Here is an 18,338-nt window from a genome sequence, read left to right as displayed (position 1 = left end):
GCTGTCACTAGCCCAGGCGGACGCCGGTGTCCACGAGGGTGGGGGACAAAGGTGGGGAGGAGGGAATCTCCAACGTGAAATGGGGATGGCGACCACACCCGCTGTGCCGGGGTTGCAACCAGACCCTGTCGTGTTCAGCCTGACAGGAAGCTGTTTTCGGGTCTCCTTCTGGGAACTGAGAAAACCCCTTCAGCAGGCGTGCGTCACGCCCAGCCGTTTCCCAGGGCAACCGTGAGGGGCGTGGCAGAGGGCCGGACCCGCCCCCGTGTCTCCCGCTGGAAGAACCATTGGTCGAGGAGCGGGGCGGGGCGGGGCGGTGGCGGCGCAGGGAGGCGGGTCCCGACGCCTGCTCGGGGCCGGCTGGCGTCGCCATTTTGGATTGTGCGGGCTTCCGGGTCGGCTGGGGCTCGGCCGTTCAGCGGCGGCCGTCGCCGAGCGCAGGCCCCGGGGCCCGAGTGCGAGGGTCGGGTTGGAGGCAGGAGGTGTCCCCGGGGGCAGCGGCGGCGGGGGCAGGATGAGCGCGGAGGCGGCGGACCGGGAGGCGGCCACCTCCAGCCGGCCCTGCACGCCGCCGCAGACGTGCTGGTTCGAGTTCCTGCTGGAGGAGTCGCTGCTGGAGAAGCATCTGCGGAAGCCCTGCCCGGGTAAGCGACCCCACGAGCGGGAGCCGAGCCCGGACCCGGGGTTCCCGAGCAGAGCTCACAACAAAGGCCTTCCGGCCGCAGAGCGGCGGGCCTGTCGCCGGCAGCCGTTCCCCGTGGGTCCCCTTTCATCCCACGGATGCTGGTTTTCTTTGCACCTGCTGGAGGCCGCCCAGGCTGGCTTCAGATTGGAGAGCCTCGGGGGGAATGTTTCTGTTCTGTCCAGAACCCCGCGCTGCACACAGTCCGGACGCTGGGAGAGCTGACAGCTGTGCTGGTGCTGATCCTGACCCGGAGTTACCACCTTGGCTTGCGCCCCCGCAAGCCGTGTTGCCAACTCGTGTATCCCAAAGTTGGACTGCGGGTTAACGCGAGAAAATTCTTGAAAGCCCAAGTTGTAAAGTGGTTATGCCTTAGTGATGGTAATGATAAATATCCCGGTTGAAGAGGCCTTGAAGGAGGGAAAGCCCCAGACATTTCAGCAAGGAGAGATTCAGGGGAAAGGGGAAAGTCGAAAGTCCTTGTAGAGTCTGAGTTTGGATACACGTGTGGCTTGTTCGGTGTAAACAGCCGCGCTGATGGAGATGCTTTGTCATTCTTAGCGCTTAGAAAAAAAAAGTGTGTGTATTCATTTGAAAGGCACCGTTATAGAGAGGGAGAGACAGATCTTCCGTCCATTCATTCACGCCTCAACAAGGCTTTGAGACCAGGAGCTAGAGCTGCATCTGGGTCTTCAGGGTCGATGGTGGGGACCCAAAAATTGGGGCTGGTAAACAGAGCTAGATCCGAGGTGGAGCATTTGAAGTGCAGGCAGCTGCTTAACCCACTGTGCCTAGTATAGGCTCCAGGTCATTGCTTGTGCCAGATTTGTGCTTTTGGCCGCCGTGCTGCTCCGTTCTTCACCTGTTATCTCGTTCAGGCTTTAGACTGTTCCGGGAGGTGAGTGATGGTGTCCTTGTTGGTGTTGGAGGAAAGGTGCCGAGAGGTAGTTCGGTGGAGATCCGTTTGGGGTCAGGCCCTTCCTTTGTTGACATTGGTGGTTGCTGAACTGGGAACCTGTAACAGAGAAAGGAACTCCTTTGCACTCTCTGTTATTCTTTCCTCCTCAGGATCTTTCCCTAGGACCTTGTGTATCATATTCCTTAACTGTTCTGACTGTTTAGATTCTTTCTGTAATGACAAATCCAGTTAATCCTTTTTCATGTTGATAATAAAGATTAAAATTTCGAATTTGTTTTCTTTTAAATCCTAGATCCAGCACCAGTCCAACTTATAGTTCAGTTTCTGGAACAGGCTTCCAAACCTTCAGTTAATGAACAAAACCAAGTTCAACCTCCACCTGATAACAAGAGGAACCGCATTTTGAAACTACTTGCTCTTAAAGTTGCTGCTCATTTGAAGTGGGACTTGGACATTTTAGAAAAAAGGTACATAAGATTTAAGAGAAATTTTATTTGAAGTACTGTTAGATATCTTGATTTACTTGTGTATGTTTTTATAATATTGGTCTTTAAAATGAAAAATTTTTGGCATATTCTTGGTGAAATACAGAAGTTTTTTTAATGCTTATTTATTCATTTGAAAAAAGTAGAGAGAATGAGTCAGAGGTCTTTTGCCAGCTGGTCATCCCATTCATGGCCATAGCAGCTGTGGCTGGCAAGGCTGAAGCCAGGAGCCAGGAGCTTCATGTGAGTCTCCCACTTGGATTCAGGGGTCCGAGGATGTAGGCCATATTCCATGACTTTCCCAGGATCCTTGGCAGGGAGTTGGATTAGAAGTAGAATAGCTGGGACTGGAACTGGTACACATGGGGATGTCAGTTGCAGGTAGAAGCTTTTAACTTGCTATACCATGGGCTGGCCCTAACAAGTAATTTTCAAAAGTTCAAAGAAGGCATTTGAATGTTAGGTTAATTTAAATCACATTTTTAATCATCGTGATGCAATCAGTGTTGAGGAAACTAATTTTTTAAGATAGTAAATAGAGGGGGCCCGGCGGCGTGGCCTAGCGGCTAAAGTCCTCGCCTTGAACATGCCGGGATCCCATATGGGCGTTGGTTCTAATCCCGGCAGCTCCACTTCCCATCCAGCTCCCTGTTTGTGGCCTGGGAAAGTAGTCGAGGACGGCCCAAAGCTTTGGGACCCTGCACCCGCGTGGGAGACCTGGAAGAGATTCCTGGTTCCAGGCATCGGATTGGCGCAGCACCGGCCCATTGCGGCTCACTTGGGGAGTGAATCATCGGATGGGAGATCTTCCTCTCTGTCTCTCCTGCTCTCTGTATATCCGGCTTTCCAATAATAATAAATCTTAAAAAAAAAAAAAAAAAAAAGATAGTAAATAGAGAAAATTGCACCTAAACTATTTTTAAGATATTTATTCTGGGGCATGGCGTGGTAGCCTAGTGGCTAAAATCCTCGCCTTGCATGCACCATGATCCCATATGGGTGCCAGTTTGTATCCCAGCTGCTCCACTTGCATTCCAGTTCTCTGTTTGTGGCCTGGGAAAGCAGTAGAGGATGGCCCAAACCCTCAGGACACTGCACCTGCATGGGAAACCTGGGGGAAGCTCCTGGCGCCTGGCCTCAGATTGCCTCATCTCTGGCTGTTGTGGCCACTTGGGCTGTGAACCAAAGAATGGAAGATCTTTTTCTCTGCAAATCTTGCTTTCCAATGTGTGTATGTTTTTTTTTTTTAATTAGAGAAGCAGATTTATAGAGAGAAGGAGAGACACAGAGAGATCTTCTACCTGATGGTTCACGCCCCAAATGGCTGGTCAGAGCTGAGGTGATCCAGAGCCAGGAGCTTCATCTGGGTCTCCCACATGGGTGCAGAGTCACGAAGACTTGACCCCATCCTCTGCTGCCTTCCCAGACAATAAGCCTGGAGCTAGATGGAAAGTGTAGCAACTGGGACTCAAACCAGTGCCTGTATGGGATGCCAGCACCACAGGGCTGAAGATTAGCATGTTGAGCCATGATGTTGGTCCCTAAACTTTTTTTTTTTTTTAATTTTTTTTTTAAAATAATCTTACATAGTTGATAAGGGTACAGAGGGTGAAGGGCTACAGGAAGGTGTATAAGACTGTTGTTTCCACACCAATAGCATCATTTTTCCCCCTGCATCTGGGGTCAGGGGAGAAACAAAGGGAGAAGCCCCACCCAGCCTCCCACCCATCTCAGGTCCCCAATGTGGGGCATGCTCCGAGGGTCCTGCCCAAGCAGTTTTGATAGTCCAACAGTTCTGAATTGCTGCCAGTCTCGCCGTTCCAAGCACGATGAAATCTATTCAGAATCTACTGGCTGACATAATCTCTTCATGATTGGAGTTCTGAGATCAGCAGTTCAGTTGTAGGGATCCCGAAAGAAACTTCGTCTGAGGTGATCCCAGACCTGATTCTTGTGTGTGCTTGCAAGTACAGGGTCTGACACAGTCTGTTTCCTTAATCATTTTATGCACATGCTGGTGATTGTAATTGCTGGGTCAGATCTGTTTCCAGCCCTGTCTTCCACATGAACCGATGGGTGCTGCAGTCCAACCCAATCCTGCCCACTTCATACTCAGCCCCCATGCAAACCAGTGGGAGCTGCAACCTGGTTGGAGTGACTCACCATAACCCTCTAAACTGTTTTAAATGTTTGACTTTTGCATATCTGAACAAAATGAATCGGAGTGAATGAAAGATCTAGCATACTAATTACTGGTAATTTACTGTAGAATAATTCAGTTAATCGTATTACAGATCAGTCACAGCCAAGCCATTAGAATAGCTGATTAGAATCAGTGCTTATTTTTGAAAACAAATGCACTCAGATCTATGCTTAGTTATTTTCATCTCCTTCCCTCACAATAAAAAAAAAGTTTATTATTATCTGAATAAGAAAAATTTTTTGATTTATTGAGTCATTCCCCAAATACCTACAATAACCAGGTTGGGCCACTCCAAAACCCGGAACACAGCCTTAATCCAGATTTCCCATGTGTATGGCAAGAATGCAAATATTTAAAGCCATTTCTCCTGCCTCCTAGGGTGTCCATTAGCAGTAAGCTGGATCAGAAGTGGAGCCATTGCTTGAACCCAGACACTCTCCTGAACGGATGTGGGCATCCCTAGGGGTATCTTAGCAGTGATAACAAACGCATGCCCCCCTGTGTTTTGTTTCAAAGATTATTTGAAAGAGTTAGAATGAGAGACACAGAGAGAACTACTTTGATCTACTTGTTCACTCCCCACGTGGCCTTAACATCCCGCCTGGGCTGGGCTGGGCCAAAGCCATGAGCTAGAAGCTTTATCCAGGGCTCCCCGTGAGCAGCAGGGGCCCTGACACTTGGGCCATGTTTTGTTGCTCTACCAGGGAATTGAATCAGAAGTGGAGCAGCTGAGACCCAGAACAGTGCCCTTATGGGATGTTGGTGCCAGTTCTCCATGTCCCCTACCACTGTTGCTGATATTTCTTTCTTTGTTTACTTTAAGATTTATTTATTTTTATTAGAAAGGCAGATTTACAGAAAGGAGGAGAGACAGAAAGATGTTCCATCCAGTGGCTTACTTTTCAGATGGACACAATGGCTGGAGCTGTGCCCATCCAAAGCAGGGAGCCAGGAGCTGCTTCTTGGTTTCCCATGTCAGTATAGGGTCCCAAAGCTTTAGTCCATCCTGCACGGCTTTCCAGGCCACAAGCGAGGAGCAGATGGGAAGTAGAGCGTCCAGGGCAGGACCCTGTGCTCATGTGGGATGCTGATGCTTGAAGGGAGAGGATTAATCCGTTGAGCCTTTGTACTGGTCCCCCATTTTGTTTGATGTGGATAATAAACTGTGATTATGTTAACAACTTTTTTTTTTTAATATCTGTGAAGGAAAGTATCTGGGAAGTGGGTAAGGATAGAAAAGAAACAAAGTTGACTATTAGTTAATAATTGTTCAAGTTGGGTGGTATATTCATATGGGGTTCATGTACATTATTCTGACTACTTTTGTTCTATTTTCTGTGATTAAAAAATTAAAAGTCTTTCTCACCTTTGATAAATATAACTTAGGAGTTGATCCTTAAGTAATGTGGTTATGTTCAGTGATATTTTGGAGTTGTGTATTGTGCTTCGTAGCAGCTAATATGCAAACTTGCGTCTTCTTTCTTGTAAGTTTGTCTGTTCCAGTATTGAATATGCTACTGAATGAGCTGCTCTGCATCAGCAAGGTTCCTCCTGGGACAAAGCATGTGGACATGGATCTGTCCACTTTGCCTCCAACCACTGCCATGGCCATACTTCTCTACAATAGATGGTAAACTCCTTTTTTTTTTTTTAAGATTTATTCATTTATCAGGCAAAGTTGGGGGTGGAGGGAGTAAGGACTTTGATGTGGGTTCAGAGGGCCAGGTCTTTGGGCCATGCTTGGCTGCTTTCCCCGGTCCATTAACAGGGAACTGGATGCACTGGCACCCATATGGAATGCCAACACTGGCCTCGTACGTGGTAAACTTGTCCATAAACCTGACTGTGTTATGGTCCCTCTGTTTGGTTGTACTTTCAGAGAGATATGTTTAAGGCATCCCTCCTACCCCAGAGATCTCTCGTAGGATCTTAGGGCAGTGAATCCGATGGTAGTGAAAATGGAATTGCATAGAAGAAAAGCGTTTTGCAAAAAAATATGAATAATTTGAATTACATTTGTTGTAACTTAAAATCTCAGGAAGTTTATTCTACTCTTTTTTTTTTTTTAAAGATTTTGTTCATTTTATTACAGCCAGCTATACACAGAGGAGGAGAGACAGAGAGGAAGATCTTCCGTCCGATGATTCACTCCCCAAGTGAGCCGCACCAGGCCGGTGCGCGCCGATCCGATGCCGGGAACCTGGAACCTCTTCTGGGTCTCCCACGCGGGCACAGTGTCCCAATGCATCGGGCCGCCCTCAACTGCCTTCCGAGGCCACAAGCAGGGAGCTGGATGGGAAGTGGAGCTGCCGGGATTAGAACCGGCGCCCATATGGGATCCCGAGGCTTTCAAGGCGAGGACTTTAGCCGCTAGGCCACGCCGCTGGGCCCAAGTTTATTATACTCTTAGAAGGAGTACTTGACAAAAGAATTGAAATGATATTTCATGTTAAATATTCTTTTTTCTCCAGGGCAATTAGGACAATTGTGCAAAGTAGTTTTCCTGTCAAACAAGCAAAACCTGGACCCCCTCAACTGAGCGTGTAAGTTGCCATATAATGACCTGACACTTTTTTCTTCAGAATTGGAAAAGTTAGCAAGTTGTTAATCTTTATTACAAAGGGAATACAGAGAAAATAGGAAGGCAGAGGCCCACGTAGGTGTTTGGAGGGGTTGGAGAATCAGTGTTCTAGATTTCTAGAGTAAGAGCTGTGGAAAGAAGGGGAAATGACTAGGAAATGCTCTACTCATCTGTGAGTATTGTTTTTCACTTGAACAAGTTAGGTCAAAGATGCTAACTTTGTATGTGGGACGATCATTTTATTTTACAAATTACTTACTTGAAAGAGACAGAGGTCTTCCATCTGTTGGGCTGGGCCATCGTGAAGTGAGGAGACTGTAACTCCTTGTGTGGATGGCAGGAATCCTGTCCGGCCATCACCAGAGCCTGTGTGGCAGGGCAGGAAGTTAAGCTGCTGCCAACAGTGTTGGCATCTTATATGGGTGCAAGTTTGAGTCCTGGCTGTTGTACTCCCAGTCTGTGCCTGGGAAAGTAGCAGAAGATGGCCCGGGTACTTGGCTCTGGACTTCAGCCTGACCCTGTACAGCCCAGTGTGGCCATTTGTGGACTCAACCAGTGGCTAAAAAAATTTTTTTTAAGATTTTTATATCTGTCTTTACTGCTCTCTGCCTTTCAAGTAAATAAGTAAATATTTAAAAAAAAAAAAAAGCAGATGAAGAAGAACCAAAAAGAGGAGAGATAGACATGAGAATCGTTCTATCTCTAATGCCAGCAAGGTTTGAAGTCCAGAATTGAGAACCTAGTCCTGGTTCTCATAGAGAGGGGTCCAGACACGTGCTGCCTTGCCAGGTGTTCATCAACAGGAAGCGGACATGAGCAGAGCTGGGTCTGAAGCCTGGGCACTCTGGTTTGAAATGCAGGTGTCCCAACTACCATCCTAACAAGTAGGCCATGTGCTGACCCATTTCTTGTTAGGTTTTTAATCAATCTTCCTTCCTTCCTTCTTTCCTTCCTTCCTTCCTTCCTTCCCTCCCTCCCTCTTTCTTTCTCTCTCTCTCTTTCTTTCATCTTTCGTTCGTTCCTTCCTTCTTTTCTTCTTTCTTTCTTTCTTTCAAATTGTTTATGTGGAAAGCAGAGCTACAGAGAGGAAGAGACCAAGATCTTTCATCCATTTGGCTTCCCCCCCCCCCCCCCCCGCACACACACACACACAGTGACTGCAACAGCCTTAGGCCAGGCCAAAGTCAAGAGCCTCAAGTTTCATCTGAATCTCCCGCTTGGGTGGCAGGGGCCCAAGCAGTTGGACTGTCGTCTTTGCCCAAGCTGTTAGTGAAGAGCTGTATTAGAAGTAGAGCAAACCAGGACCTGGTGCAGTGGCCTAGCGGCTAAAGTCCTCGCCTTGCACGTGCCGGGATCCCATATGGGCGCTGGTTCTAATCCCGGCGGCCCCACTTTCCATCCAGCTCTCTGTTTGTGGCCTGGGAAAGCAGAGGTGGACAGCCCAAAGCCTTGGGACCCTGCATTCATGTGGGAGACTTGGAGGAAGTTCCTGGCTCTTGGCTTGGAATTGGCACAGCTCTGGCCGTTGCGCTCACTTGGGGAGTGAATCATCAGACGAAAGATCTTCCTCTCTGTCCTCCTCTCTGTATATCTGACTTTCCAATAAAAATAAAATAAATATTTAAAAAAAAAAAGAGGAAGAAATAGATCAACCCAGAAATGGACCAGGGTTGTACGGGATGCCCCATCACATAGGGCAGCTCTATTCTGCTACTCCACAATGCCAACCCCAGGTTTTACTCTGATTTAAGGATTTTTCTTTTGAATGCAAAGCAAATGAGAAAATACTAGTAAATTGAAGGCATCTGATAGGGTTTTTGTTTGTTTTTCAAGTGTGGAAAAGCATTAAAAATGCACAAATTGAAAGTGACTTTCAAATATGGTGCTCTTGGGTTTTGAATTTTTCAGTTGAGAATAACGTTTGATACTCTTCATTTCTTTTTTAGTATGAATCAAATGCAACAAGAGAAAGAACTAACAGAAAATATTTTGAAAGTGGTAAGTATTGGTGTCAGTTACACTGTTACATTTTGGGGAACATTTAGAGCCTGTGTGTACATCTCAGTCTTAAAAATGATAGCATTATATCTTTTATATTTTTAGAAAGTTCTTCACTAAACGTAACACTGTAAAGTAGTCATGTAATCAAACTTTTTTATGGTCTTAAAATTAAAAAAAAATTTTATTTTTGATGTTTACATAGTTGATCAGGATGGGAAATATAAAGGGTTAGGGGAAAGTGGGTGAGGCAGTTGTTTCCAAATTTTCTTTTTCCTGTATCTGGGGGAAGAGGGAAGATAAAGGGAGAAGCCACACCCAGTCTCCCAACCACCCCAGTACCTAGGGATGGGAAACAGCCACTTGATATGATAGTTCTGAAATGCTGTCAGTTTCACCACTCCAAGGATGAAGAAATCCTTCGAAGGTCCATTGGCTGACATAGTCAACCTTAGAGTTTCCATTTGCCCAGATTTTTTGCTGTCATTGCTTGGTTGGGGATAGTTGTCCAATTTGTTCTGTCTTCCTTCCTCTGCTATGGTATCAAATGTTCTTTGAGGAGGCAATGGGCTGCCATATCCTCCATGTGCATCTGGGCCTGCCAGCGACTGCTCTGTCTTTTCCACCAAGGAGGCCTGGTTCTGATACATGCACTCTATGGTCAGGCCACCACCAATCGTGGATGTGAGCCCTCATGTCCCTGTACCTCTACCTGTGCCAGCCCTCCGACTGCCTGCATGCCCCCACAGGTGCACCTCCGCAGTCAGTAGGCAGCACCTGGCACCATTGCTGCCCTGGACCACCCAACCTGGGTCTACTGGAGCTCCCATCCCTGAAGCTCATAGACAGTTCAACACCCACAATGCAGGGGGGCCAAAGTACCCAGGCCAGGCGATCCAGGCCCCATAAGACCTTCCCTGCTGCTGGGTTCATGGACATGGCATCCACCACATGTCTTTAGACCAAAAAAAAAATAGGCTAAGCAAGTATGCTGGCACACAGGTATGGTAACACAGATTTTTTTTTTTATTAATCAGAATGCCTGCCAGCTGTTAGCTGCTTTTCTCCCAGCAATGTAACACTTGCCTAGGTACAATGCAACCTAGGCCATTGCCCATAGCTGGAGAGCAGTTATGTTTAAATTCGTTTACTTAATGTCAAAGGAAAAATGTAGGAGTTTCTGTAATGTACAGATGACCTCTAGTTAACACCCACAGCATTTTAGAGATGCCATGTAGGCATGGGGGCTGGGTAGGAGAGTTAAGATTTACATTCTGTTAAAAAAAAAATAGTAATGATAATAAGAAATGCAATAATAATTTGTGTGTGGAAACAATAAGTCTGCATCATTGTATTGTTGGCCCCTAGAGCCTAGGAACAGAACTTGCACATTGAAGCGTACAAACCCCTGCTTATATTTATTTAAAAGGCAGAGAGAAAGAGAATCTTCCATCCAAGGGCCAGACTAAAGATAAGAGCAAGGAACTGCACATGTGTCTCCACTGTGGGTGGCAAAGCCACAAGCACCATCATCCAGTGTCTCCCAGGCATATTAGCAGGGGTCAGGTTCACAAGTGGAGTAGCCAGGATGTGGGAGTCCTGCTGCACAATGCCTGCCCCAAACACTTCCTGAATAAGCCAAGTGAAATAGTGCAAATCTTTTCAGAGAGTGCCAGAAGCCGGCTCCAACCGAGTTTGGAGCTCGGGAAGGGTGTGTGGAATTGGTGATAAGGAAAGATATGGACACTGTCACTTGGTGCCCTCTCATAACAACTCAAGAAACTCCTTTTTTATTTATCAGCCACGTCACAAGCCTCTGCACAATCATTTAGTTGTTCTATTTTTACTTCATGACTAAAGGGTCATGCACAGACATTGGTCATTCTGTTTGTATTTCATGGCTAAAGATAATTCTGCAAAATACTGTGTTCATAATCTTCAAAGCAAGCCGTTGTTCATTCTTCAGTAGTAGCAATGGAGTGACAGCCAGGACTCCAAGGCCAAGGCACATGCGATTACCTGCTAATCAGTAATGCATTCCTACCACATTTCTGTTTCCCCAACTTGCCCATCATTTAATGGGAGAAATATGTTACAAGGGAAAAACATAAAAATCCAAGACAAAAGTTTCAGATATTAAATCCTAAAACTGTAGGCTCTACAACTTCAAACAATAATTAAAAGCATGTTTCTTTAATAAAAGCATCCTTCATTCCTCTAGCCAAAAATTATAAAAGCGGCTAAAACAGCTGCATGTTCTATGCTCCAAAGAGATTGCAAAGACAGGCTAGCCTTTAAAGTCATAGTAATTATTTATCGCTGTAGCAGTTTCAGCTCATACTCCCATCATTTTCATTAATATTTAAAATATTTATCAAGCTCTTTGCCAGCAGGTGTGCTACATGTCTGAGCCAGATTCTGAGGCAATGGTTAGGCACACAATAAGGTGTCCAGAAATGGCATGGGCTTAATTGTGCTCCTGTGTGTAAACTGTTTAAGGTTCCTCACCAAGACATTATTAGCAACATTAACTCCAAAGGTCACATCGGTTGCAAAAATGAATCTCACAAGGGCAAACAATAATGCCTTAATAGGCTACAGAATTCCTAGTGGGGTGGTTGAGTGTCTGTGCAGGAGGGGGTGAGACTGCATCAAGGTGGTCGGAGAGACATCTGTCAGGCCTTACCAAACAGCTGGAAACTCCTCTGGGCCTTGCCACACGGGAGCTGTTCTCTTCACATCTTCGTGTCATCCACACCTACTGCACAGATCCCAGCAAGAGAAAGCGATCAATCTGTCTACAGATTGGTAGACAGGTTCTTTCCTGAATGGTTCTTTCCCTGAATGGCTGCCATAGTTGTAGCTGGATGGGCCAGGCCAAAGCCAGGAGCCGGGGCTTCATCTAGGTCTCCCATGTGGGAGGCAGAGACTCGGTGACTGGGACCATCTTGTGCTGCTTTACCAGAAGTGTTGAATTGGGAATGGAGCAACTGGGATAGAAACTGGCACCCATAAGAGATGTTGGTGCCACAGGTAGCATCTTATGTTGGTATTGGTGTCACAGCACCAGCCCCAAAACATTTTAATACTTCAGGACACTGAGCTATAGGTGTTTTGGGTTCCTGTAATTAATTGCAGTTTTATATTGTAATTAGTTAACTGAATTTTTGTAGCTGAAAGAGCAAGCTACGGATTCCATCTTGGTACTAGAGGCAGCCCTAAAGTTGAACAAGGATCTTTATGTTCACACGATGAGAACTCTGGATTTATTGGCCATGGAACCAGGAATGGTAAATGGTGAAACTGAAAGTTCCACTGCTGGAATGAAGATCAAAACCGAGGAAATGCAGTGCCAGGTATTCATTTTGTGTTTAATCAGCTTTATAGCTGTGTTTTTGGGAAATCTTACGTGAGATCATCCTAGTATTATAATTTATTTCTAGCTTGTTCTGTTTGAGTTTAAGTTTTTGTCATAACTTCACATTGTACTTAATTTGTGACTTTGTATAAGGCTATTTGAGATTTTCCTGAAAGAAGTGAGAGGGAAATTTCATGTGGTCTGTTGTCAGTGAGATAATGTCCCAGTTTTATTTAGGAGAATAAATTCTGGGGATATTGTTGATCATAAGAGTGATTTGTATTATTGGAAATCTAATCAGAGTAAAGACAAAAGAAATTTAGATATTGAAGACTATATAAACTCATAGAAAATGTCTAGCTTTCAAATTTTAAATTTGCCTATTTTCTCTAATTTTAGGCACCTTGTTTTTTTTTTTGATAGCTTTTAGTTGGTGTTTACTGCCATATGTTATTTAATATTTTTCTCACTAGATTAAAAACTGTAGTCTCTTACATATTCTGCAACTTGCTTTCTAGCATATAACTTTGATTATACTAAAATACTTAAGTAAGCCTGTTCTAACAGAGTCATCTGCTAACCCTTGTAGAATCTGCAGGAATTGGTGTTAGGAGCCTCGGGGCCTCAGTTCAAGGCTGGCTCTGGCATTGCTATGCTTCTGTTCTGGGCTTTAGCATTCTTAGCCGTAAAATGACTTGTTAACTAGATAATGAAGCTCTTTGGAGTCCTGTATTTGGTGACTCTGAGCATCAATGAAAGAAAAATCTTGGAAAAAATAAAAATTGAGTAATTTTAACAACTGGAAAAGGATAATTTTCTGTTTTAAGTGTTGAAATGCAGGAGGAGAGACAGAGAACTCCCATCCACCGGGTCACTCCCAGTTACCTCTAACAGTTGGGGCTGTGCCAGGCTGAAGCCTGAAATCAGGGATTCAGTTTGCGTCTCCCTCTTCTCAATCTGTTATGGTACTGCTGCCTCTGTTTTTAAAAGACTCCCAGCATCTGTTCCTCTCTCATTCTATGTTGGGAAAATTCTCTACCTTTCAGGTCTAGTAGGAGGCAGAGCCTGTTGCTGTATAACCAATTGAAAATTCCATATGATGGCTTTGTCTCCTTCCTTCCTGCTTGAGGGCAGATGTGTCTCACAGATTTGGCAGTTACACTGCAGGTGATGATGTGAGTCAGGAGTCAAGTCAAAGACGTGGAGATGGAGAGAATCCAGTCTTGTGATGGGTAGCAGCAACAGTGACAGGGAGGTCTGGTTTCCAGGAACCCTATTGGCAGGAGTGTAGCTAGTGCTGGACTGTTGACATGGGTGCAGTAGCATCTTCCCTGGACAGCGTGGACTGTAGTCCTGACCACGTGCCTCACTTGTCCCTTTTGCTTTCCTCGGCTGGTTCTTTGGTCTTCACATTAATTCTGTAGGCTAGTCTGTTACCTGTGACAAGGAACAGGAATAGTAGCCTTGGTCACTGAAATGCTTTTCCTCCCTGTGTCCTTTTTTCCCCATGTGTTTTCCTAAGATCAATTTTGAATCCTTTTAGCTCGTAAGTATGTACACAGTGATTAAACAAATTTGTTTTTCCTGCTGTTTCAGGTGTGTTATGATTTGGGTGCAGCATACTTCCAGCAAGGCTCCACAAATGCAGCTGCCTATGAAAATGCCAAAGAAAAGTTTTTCAGGACGAAAGAACTAATTGCAGAGGTAAATGCGGCTATCGTAGGTATATAGTCCCTTACAACATCTGTGGATTTTTTGGACTTAACTCTGGTGTAATATGTTCATAAAAGTAAATTTGAGGAGTTCAAAAAGATACTGAAAGCTAGTTTTAAAGAATATTTGTTACCACCTGGAAATAATCCTTTTTATTGTTTCAGCTTATTCCTTTTTTTCTTATGTTTTTATACAGCTAAGCTGATATAGTTAATATACTGTTTTATGTTGTACTTAAATCTTTGCAGAAGTATTCATTCTGTTACATGGCTATTCTGAGTTACTTCATTTATCTTCGAGCATTTAGGTTATTTAATCTTTATTATAAATTTGTGTAATTTGTGCCTCCAAGTATAAATTTCATGAACTTTATGTGCTTTTAACCCATTGTGTCTCACTTTCCTGTGTGTAGGAATCTATAAAGGCTTAAATTGAGGAATAAAAATGGTCACTTAGGGCAACTTTGAAACAGATACTGTGTCTTTAGATTTTCACAAAATTGTAAAATTAGTTCCTAATGGGCTAAATTCTTAGAAAAATAATTACTTTGTAATGATTCGTATTTTTTTTAAAGCTGTATTATATAGAAAATTGGCTTCTAGCAGAAATGCTTTTCTTTCTTCCACCTTCCCGTTTATGGCCCTCTGTATCCCTGAACATAGCTCAGGCGTCGGTGACCTCACATTTAAAGTGAAAAATATAGCTCTTGCTCTCTCCTGTAGGCACAGAGGATAGAAGTAGAAATCTATCGCTCTCCCACCTTGCTCTTCCCACCTACTCTATCCCTGAACATGGGCTGCCTCTGTGATTTTTCTCATGTTGTAAATAAATGTTATCACCTTGTAAGCTGTACGTAATAATAATGAGATAATTGAAAAAAGTTAAATCTTTTGTGGAAAACAAAATTAGCTTCTAGGTACATTTTTCTCAGTATTTTGATCAATAGTTAATGTCTTAAAATTTGTGTTATTTTGTTAATGAGTAAAATATCTTTTAATAAATTTGTCTTAAATCCTGACAAGGGTAAACCTTTTTTTTTTTCCATTCAAGTTACTGAGTTTCAAAAACAAATGACCAAGTTTTCATGTTCCTGGAAAAATTCTTGCTTCAGTAGAGGAAGAGATTAAATCCTCAAGAGGTTAAATTTTATCTCTTCCAGGGCCACTAAGAATTCCCATTTGGAGGACTGTGTCACAACAGCTTAGGCTGCCTCCCGCTTTGAGTCCTGGCTGCTCTGCCTCTGATCTCACTCCCTATGTCTGAGACAGCAGCAGCAGCCGGGGCTAAGGCTTATGGCCCAGCCTTCTCTCTGACCCTGCCTTTCAGATAAATCTTAAAAACAAACAAAACAGTCTGGTTTTGCTTTGTGAGAGGAAATCGTCAGACTTCTAAAGTTACGGCATTTCAAGTAAAGTTGGCAATATTTTATTTTTTCCAAATGTATCTTTCTAAAGAAACTTTTGTTTTTTTCCAGTTGACTGAGCTATGATTTTTTTTGTTGTTGTTGATCTCTTTTACATATTTGCCTGGCATATGTATTTTGAGATGTTTAAGGCTGGTTTTGACAGTGGTCACTCACTATTAAAGTCTTATTTGCCCTGTCTGGTTAGAGTGATAATAATGTCCGCTTTTTGCATGTTAGCTTCAAAACTCAAAACCAGTGTTTGGCGAATGTTTTCTTTTTAAGGATTTATTTATGGGACTGGCACTGTGATGTTGCAAGGTAAGCCTCTTCCTGTCGCTCCGGCATCCCATAATGGTGCCAGGTCAAGTACTGGCAGCTTAACTTCTAATCCAGCTTCCTGCTGGTGGCCTGGGAAGACAGCAGAGTAGGGCCCAAGTTTGTGGGCCCCTGCACTCACATGGAGACCCAGAACTCCTGTCCCAGCTCTGGCTATTGTAGCTATCTTTGGAGTAAACCAATGGATAGGGGCGCTCTCTCTATATAACTCTGCCTTTCACATAAAAGTAAGTAAATGTTAGGGAAATAGTATTTTTTTTAAATTTAAGATTCATTTATTTAAAAGGGAGAGACCTTCTGTCTACTAGTTCAGTCCCCAGATGATCGCAGCTGCCAGGGCTGGGGCAGACCAAGGTCAAGAGCATCATTTGGAGCTCCCACGTGGGTGCAGGAGTTCAGGAACGTGGGCTGTCTACTGCTTTGTTCAGGCCATTAGCAGGGAGCTGAATCAGAAGTGTGGTACGTGGGACTTGAACCAGCGTACCTATGGTATGCTAATGTTGCTAGTGGCAGCTTAACTCATTCTGTCACAGAGCCAGCCCCAGCAACATATTTTTAAAGGGCCACATGATAAATATTTTAGGCTTTGTGAGCCATGTTTAGTCTCTATTGCATGTTCTTACTTTTCTCTTCCCTTTTATAATTCTTCAAGTCATTTACATTGCTCAGAATTGCTTAAGTGATGAGTGACAGACCATGAGCCTGGTTTCTGTTGCCTAAGCAGTAGCTGGCTGACCTCTGCTCTAAACCTTTAGCTTTTTAATTTTTGATAGTTCTCCAGTTCTGAATTTATTGCTGTTAAGATGCACTATAGGGATGTTGGGCTACAGGGATATATTACATTGGTAGATAATGATATATACCTCTTACTTTACAGATAGGTTCATTGTCTCTTCATTGTGCCATAGATGAGAAGCGGTTAGCTGGCTATTGTCAAGCATGTGATGTTCTTGTACCTTCTTCTGATAGTACATCTCAACAGTTGACTCCTTATAGTCAAGTTCATATTTGTTTGAGATCTGGCAACTATCAGGTAAGATACAGGATCAAGATGTGTTTGTGGAGGGGTGTTGTAGAGTGCTGGGTAGTGCCACCACGTGCCATGCTGGCATCCTGTGTAGGTGCTGGTTTGTCTTGTGGCTGCTTAGTGGCCTAGAGGAAGCAGAAGGTGGCCCATGTGCTTGTACCCTGCCATCCACATGGGAGACCAAGAAGAAGATCCTTATTTTGGCTTGGCCTTTTGCTGGCTGTTGTGGCCATCTTCTAGAGTGTATCAGCAGATCTCTTTCTGTCCAACTCTGACTTTCAAGTAAATAAATAAATCTTAAAAAAAATTAGTTATAGGGGCTGGCATTGTGACGTGGCTGGTGAAACTATTATCTGTGACCCCAGCATCCCATATGGGCACTGGTTACAGTCTTAGCTATTTTGGTTTGTTAAGGGATTATGAAATTTACTACTACACTATGTATGCAGAAGTGTCTTAGAAATTGTATTCAACGTATTACTTTAGTAGGACACCATATGAACATTCTGGCTGCTGATGCGGCAGTTGGGGCTGAGGCAGGTTGCTTCCCGTGTCTGGGAGTGGCTCACTTGCTCCCGTGGAGCCCTACCCTGCTTACGTTTTGCTGTGTGGCGGTTCTGTAGTTTTGAAATTGCTTTTATGAGTACCTCAGAGTTAATGTCTGCTGAATTTTACCTGTATCCAGAAACCCTTCTTCCTGTCTCCCTTCCTTATCACTACTTCTTTCTTTTTAAAGATGTATTTTATTTGAAATGTAAAATTAGAGAGTGAGCTATCTTTCATGCACTGGTTCACTTCCCAAATAGCCACAACAGTCGGGGCTGGGCCAGACTGAAGCCCAGAGCTGCTTTGGGGTCTCCCCTGAGGGTGTCGCGACCAGACGTGAGAGCAAAGAGCTAGATCCAAAGTAAAGCAGCCAGGACATGGACTGGGGCCCAAGTGATATGCTGCTATTGCAGGCAGTGGCTTTACTTGGCACCTCAGCAGTGCCAGCTTTTATTGCCCTTTTTTTTTTTTTTTTTTTTACTATTTTTCACTTCCACTGCTTATTAGAGAGCTAAAATATATATGTGATTATGTGTTTTCTAGTTCGTAAGTATATCTAAAGTCATTTAAACTTTGGAATTGTTTTCATTCTTTGCTCAGTTGAATTATTTTTAATTTGCTTTTTCAAAGAATCTTGTTTTATGAACCATGTTTGAATAACAGAGCTGAATTGTCTGTTAGTGACTAATTTTTTTCTCCTCTCTCATTTTGGTTCATTATCTTTAATTATAATACAAGAGAGTGGGTCATTTTTACCTTTAGTAGAATTTTAGAAAGAAATAATACCAGAGGTGTTTTCATCATTTTCTTCAACTTATATTTTCCATTATGAAAATGTTTCTGGGGCCTGGCGCCGTAGCCTAGTGGCTAAAGTCCTCATCTTGAACGTGCCGGAATCCCATATGGGTGCCGGTTCTAATCCCGGCAGCCCTGCTTCCCATCCAGCTCCCTGCTGTGGCCTGGGAAGGCAATGGAGGACGGCCCAAAGCCTTGGGACCCTGTGCCCACGTGGGAGACCCGAAGAGGCTTCGGGCTGCTGGCTTCAGATTGGCACAGTTTCGGCCATTGTGGCAGGTTGGGGAGTG

At 44.2% G+C, this 18,338-nt stretch overlaps 1 protein-coding gene across 1 annotated transcript in view; it reads left to right on the top strand.

Moving 5' to 3' along the window:
- The first annotated feature begins 322 nt into the window (after window positions 1-322).
- INTS8 (integrator complex subunit 8) overlaps window positions 323-18,338 on the top strand; it is a 53,582-nt gene continuing 35,566 nt past the window's right edge. Inside the window, exons 1-8 of the mRNA XM_058668601.1 lie at window positions 323-644; window positions 1,894-2,068; window positions 5,779-5,919; window positions 6,761-6,832; window positions 8,817-8,868; window positions 12,042-12,224; window positions 13,823-13,930; window positions 16,558-16,713. Of these exons, the coding sequence (XP_058524584.1) occupies window positions 515-644; window positions 1,894-2,068; window positions 5,779-5,919; window positions 6,761-6,832; window positions 8,817-8,868; window positions 12,042-12,224; window positions 13,823-13,930; window positions 16,558-16,713 (1,017 nt within the window). The 5' untranslated portion in view covers window positions 323-514. The remainder of the gene's footprint in view (window positions 645-1,893; window positions 2,069-5,778; window positions 5,920-6,760; window positions 6,833-8,816; window positions 8,869-12,041; window positions 12,225-13,822; window positions 13,931-16,557; window positions 16,714-18,338) is intronic.

This window comes from Ochotona princeps, chromosome 9 (genome assembly GCF_030435755.1).
Source record: "Ochotona princeps isolate mOchPri1 chromosome 9, mOchPri1.hap1, whole genome shotgun sequence".
Taxonomy (NCBI): domain Eukaryota; kingdom Metazoa; phylum Chordata; class Mammalia; order Lagomorpha; family Ochotonidae; genus Ochotona; species Ochotona princeps.
This window is presented reverse-complemented; position numbering and strand designations above follow the sequence as displayed.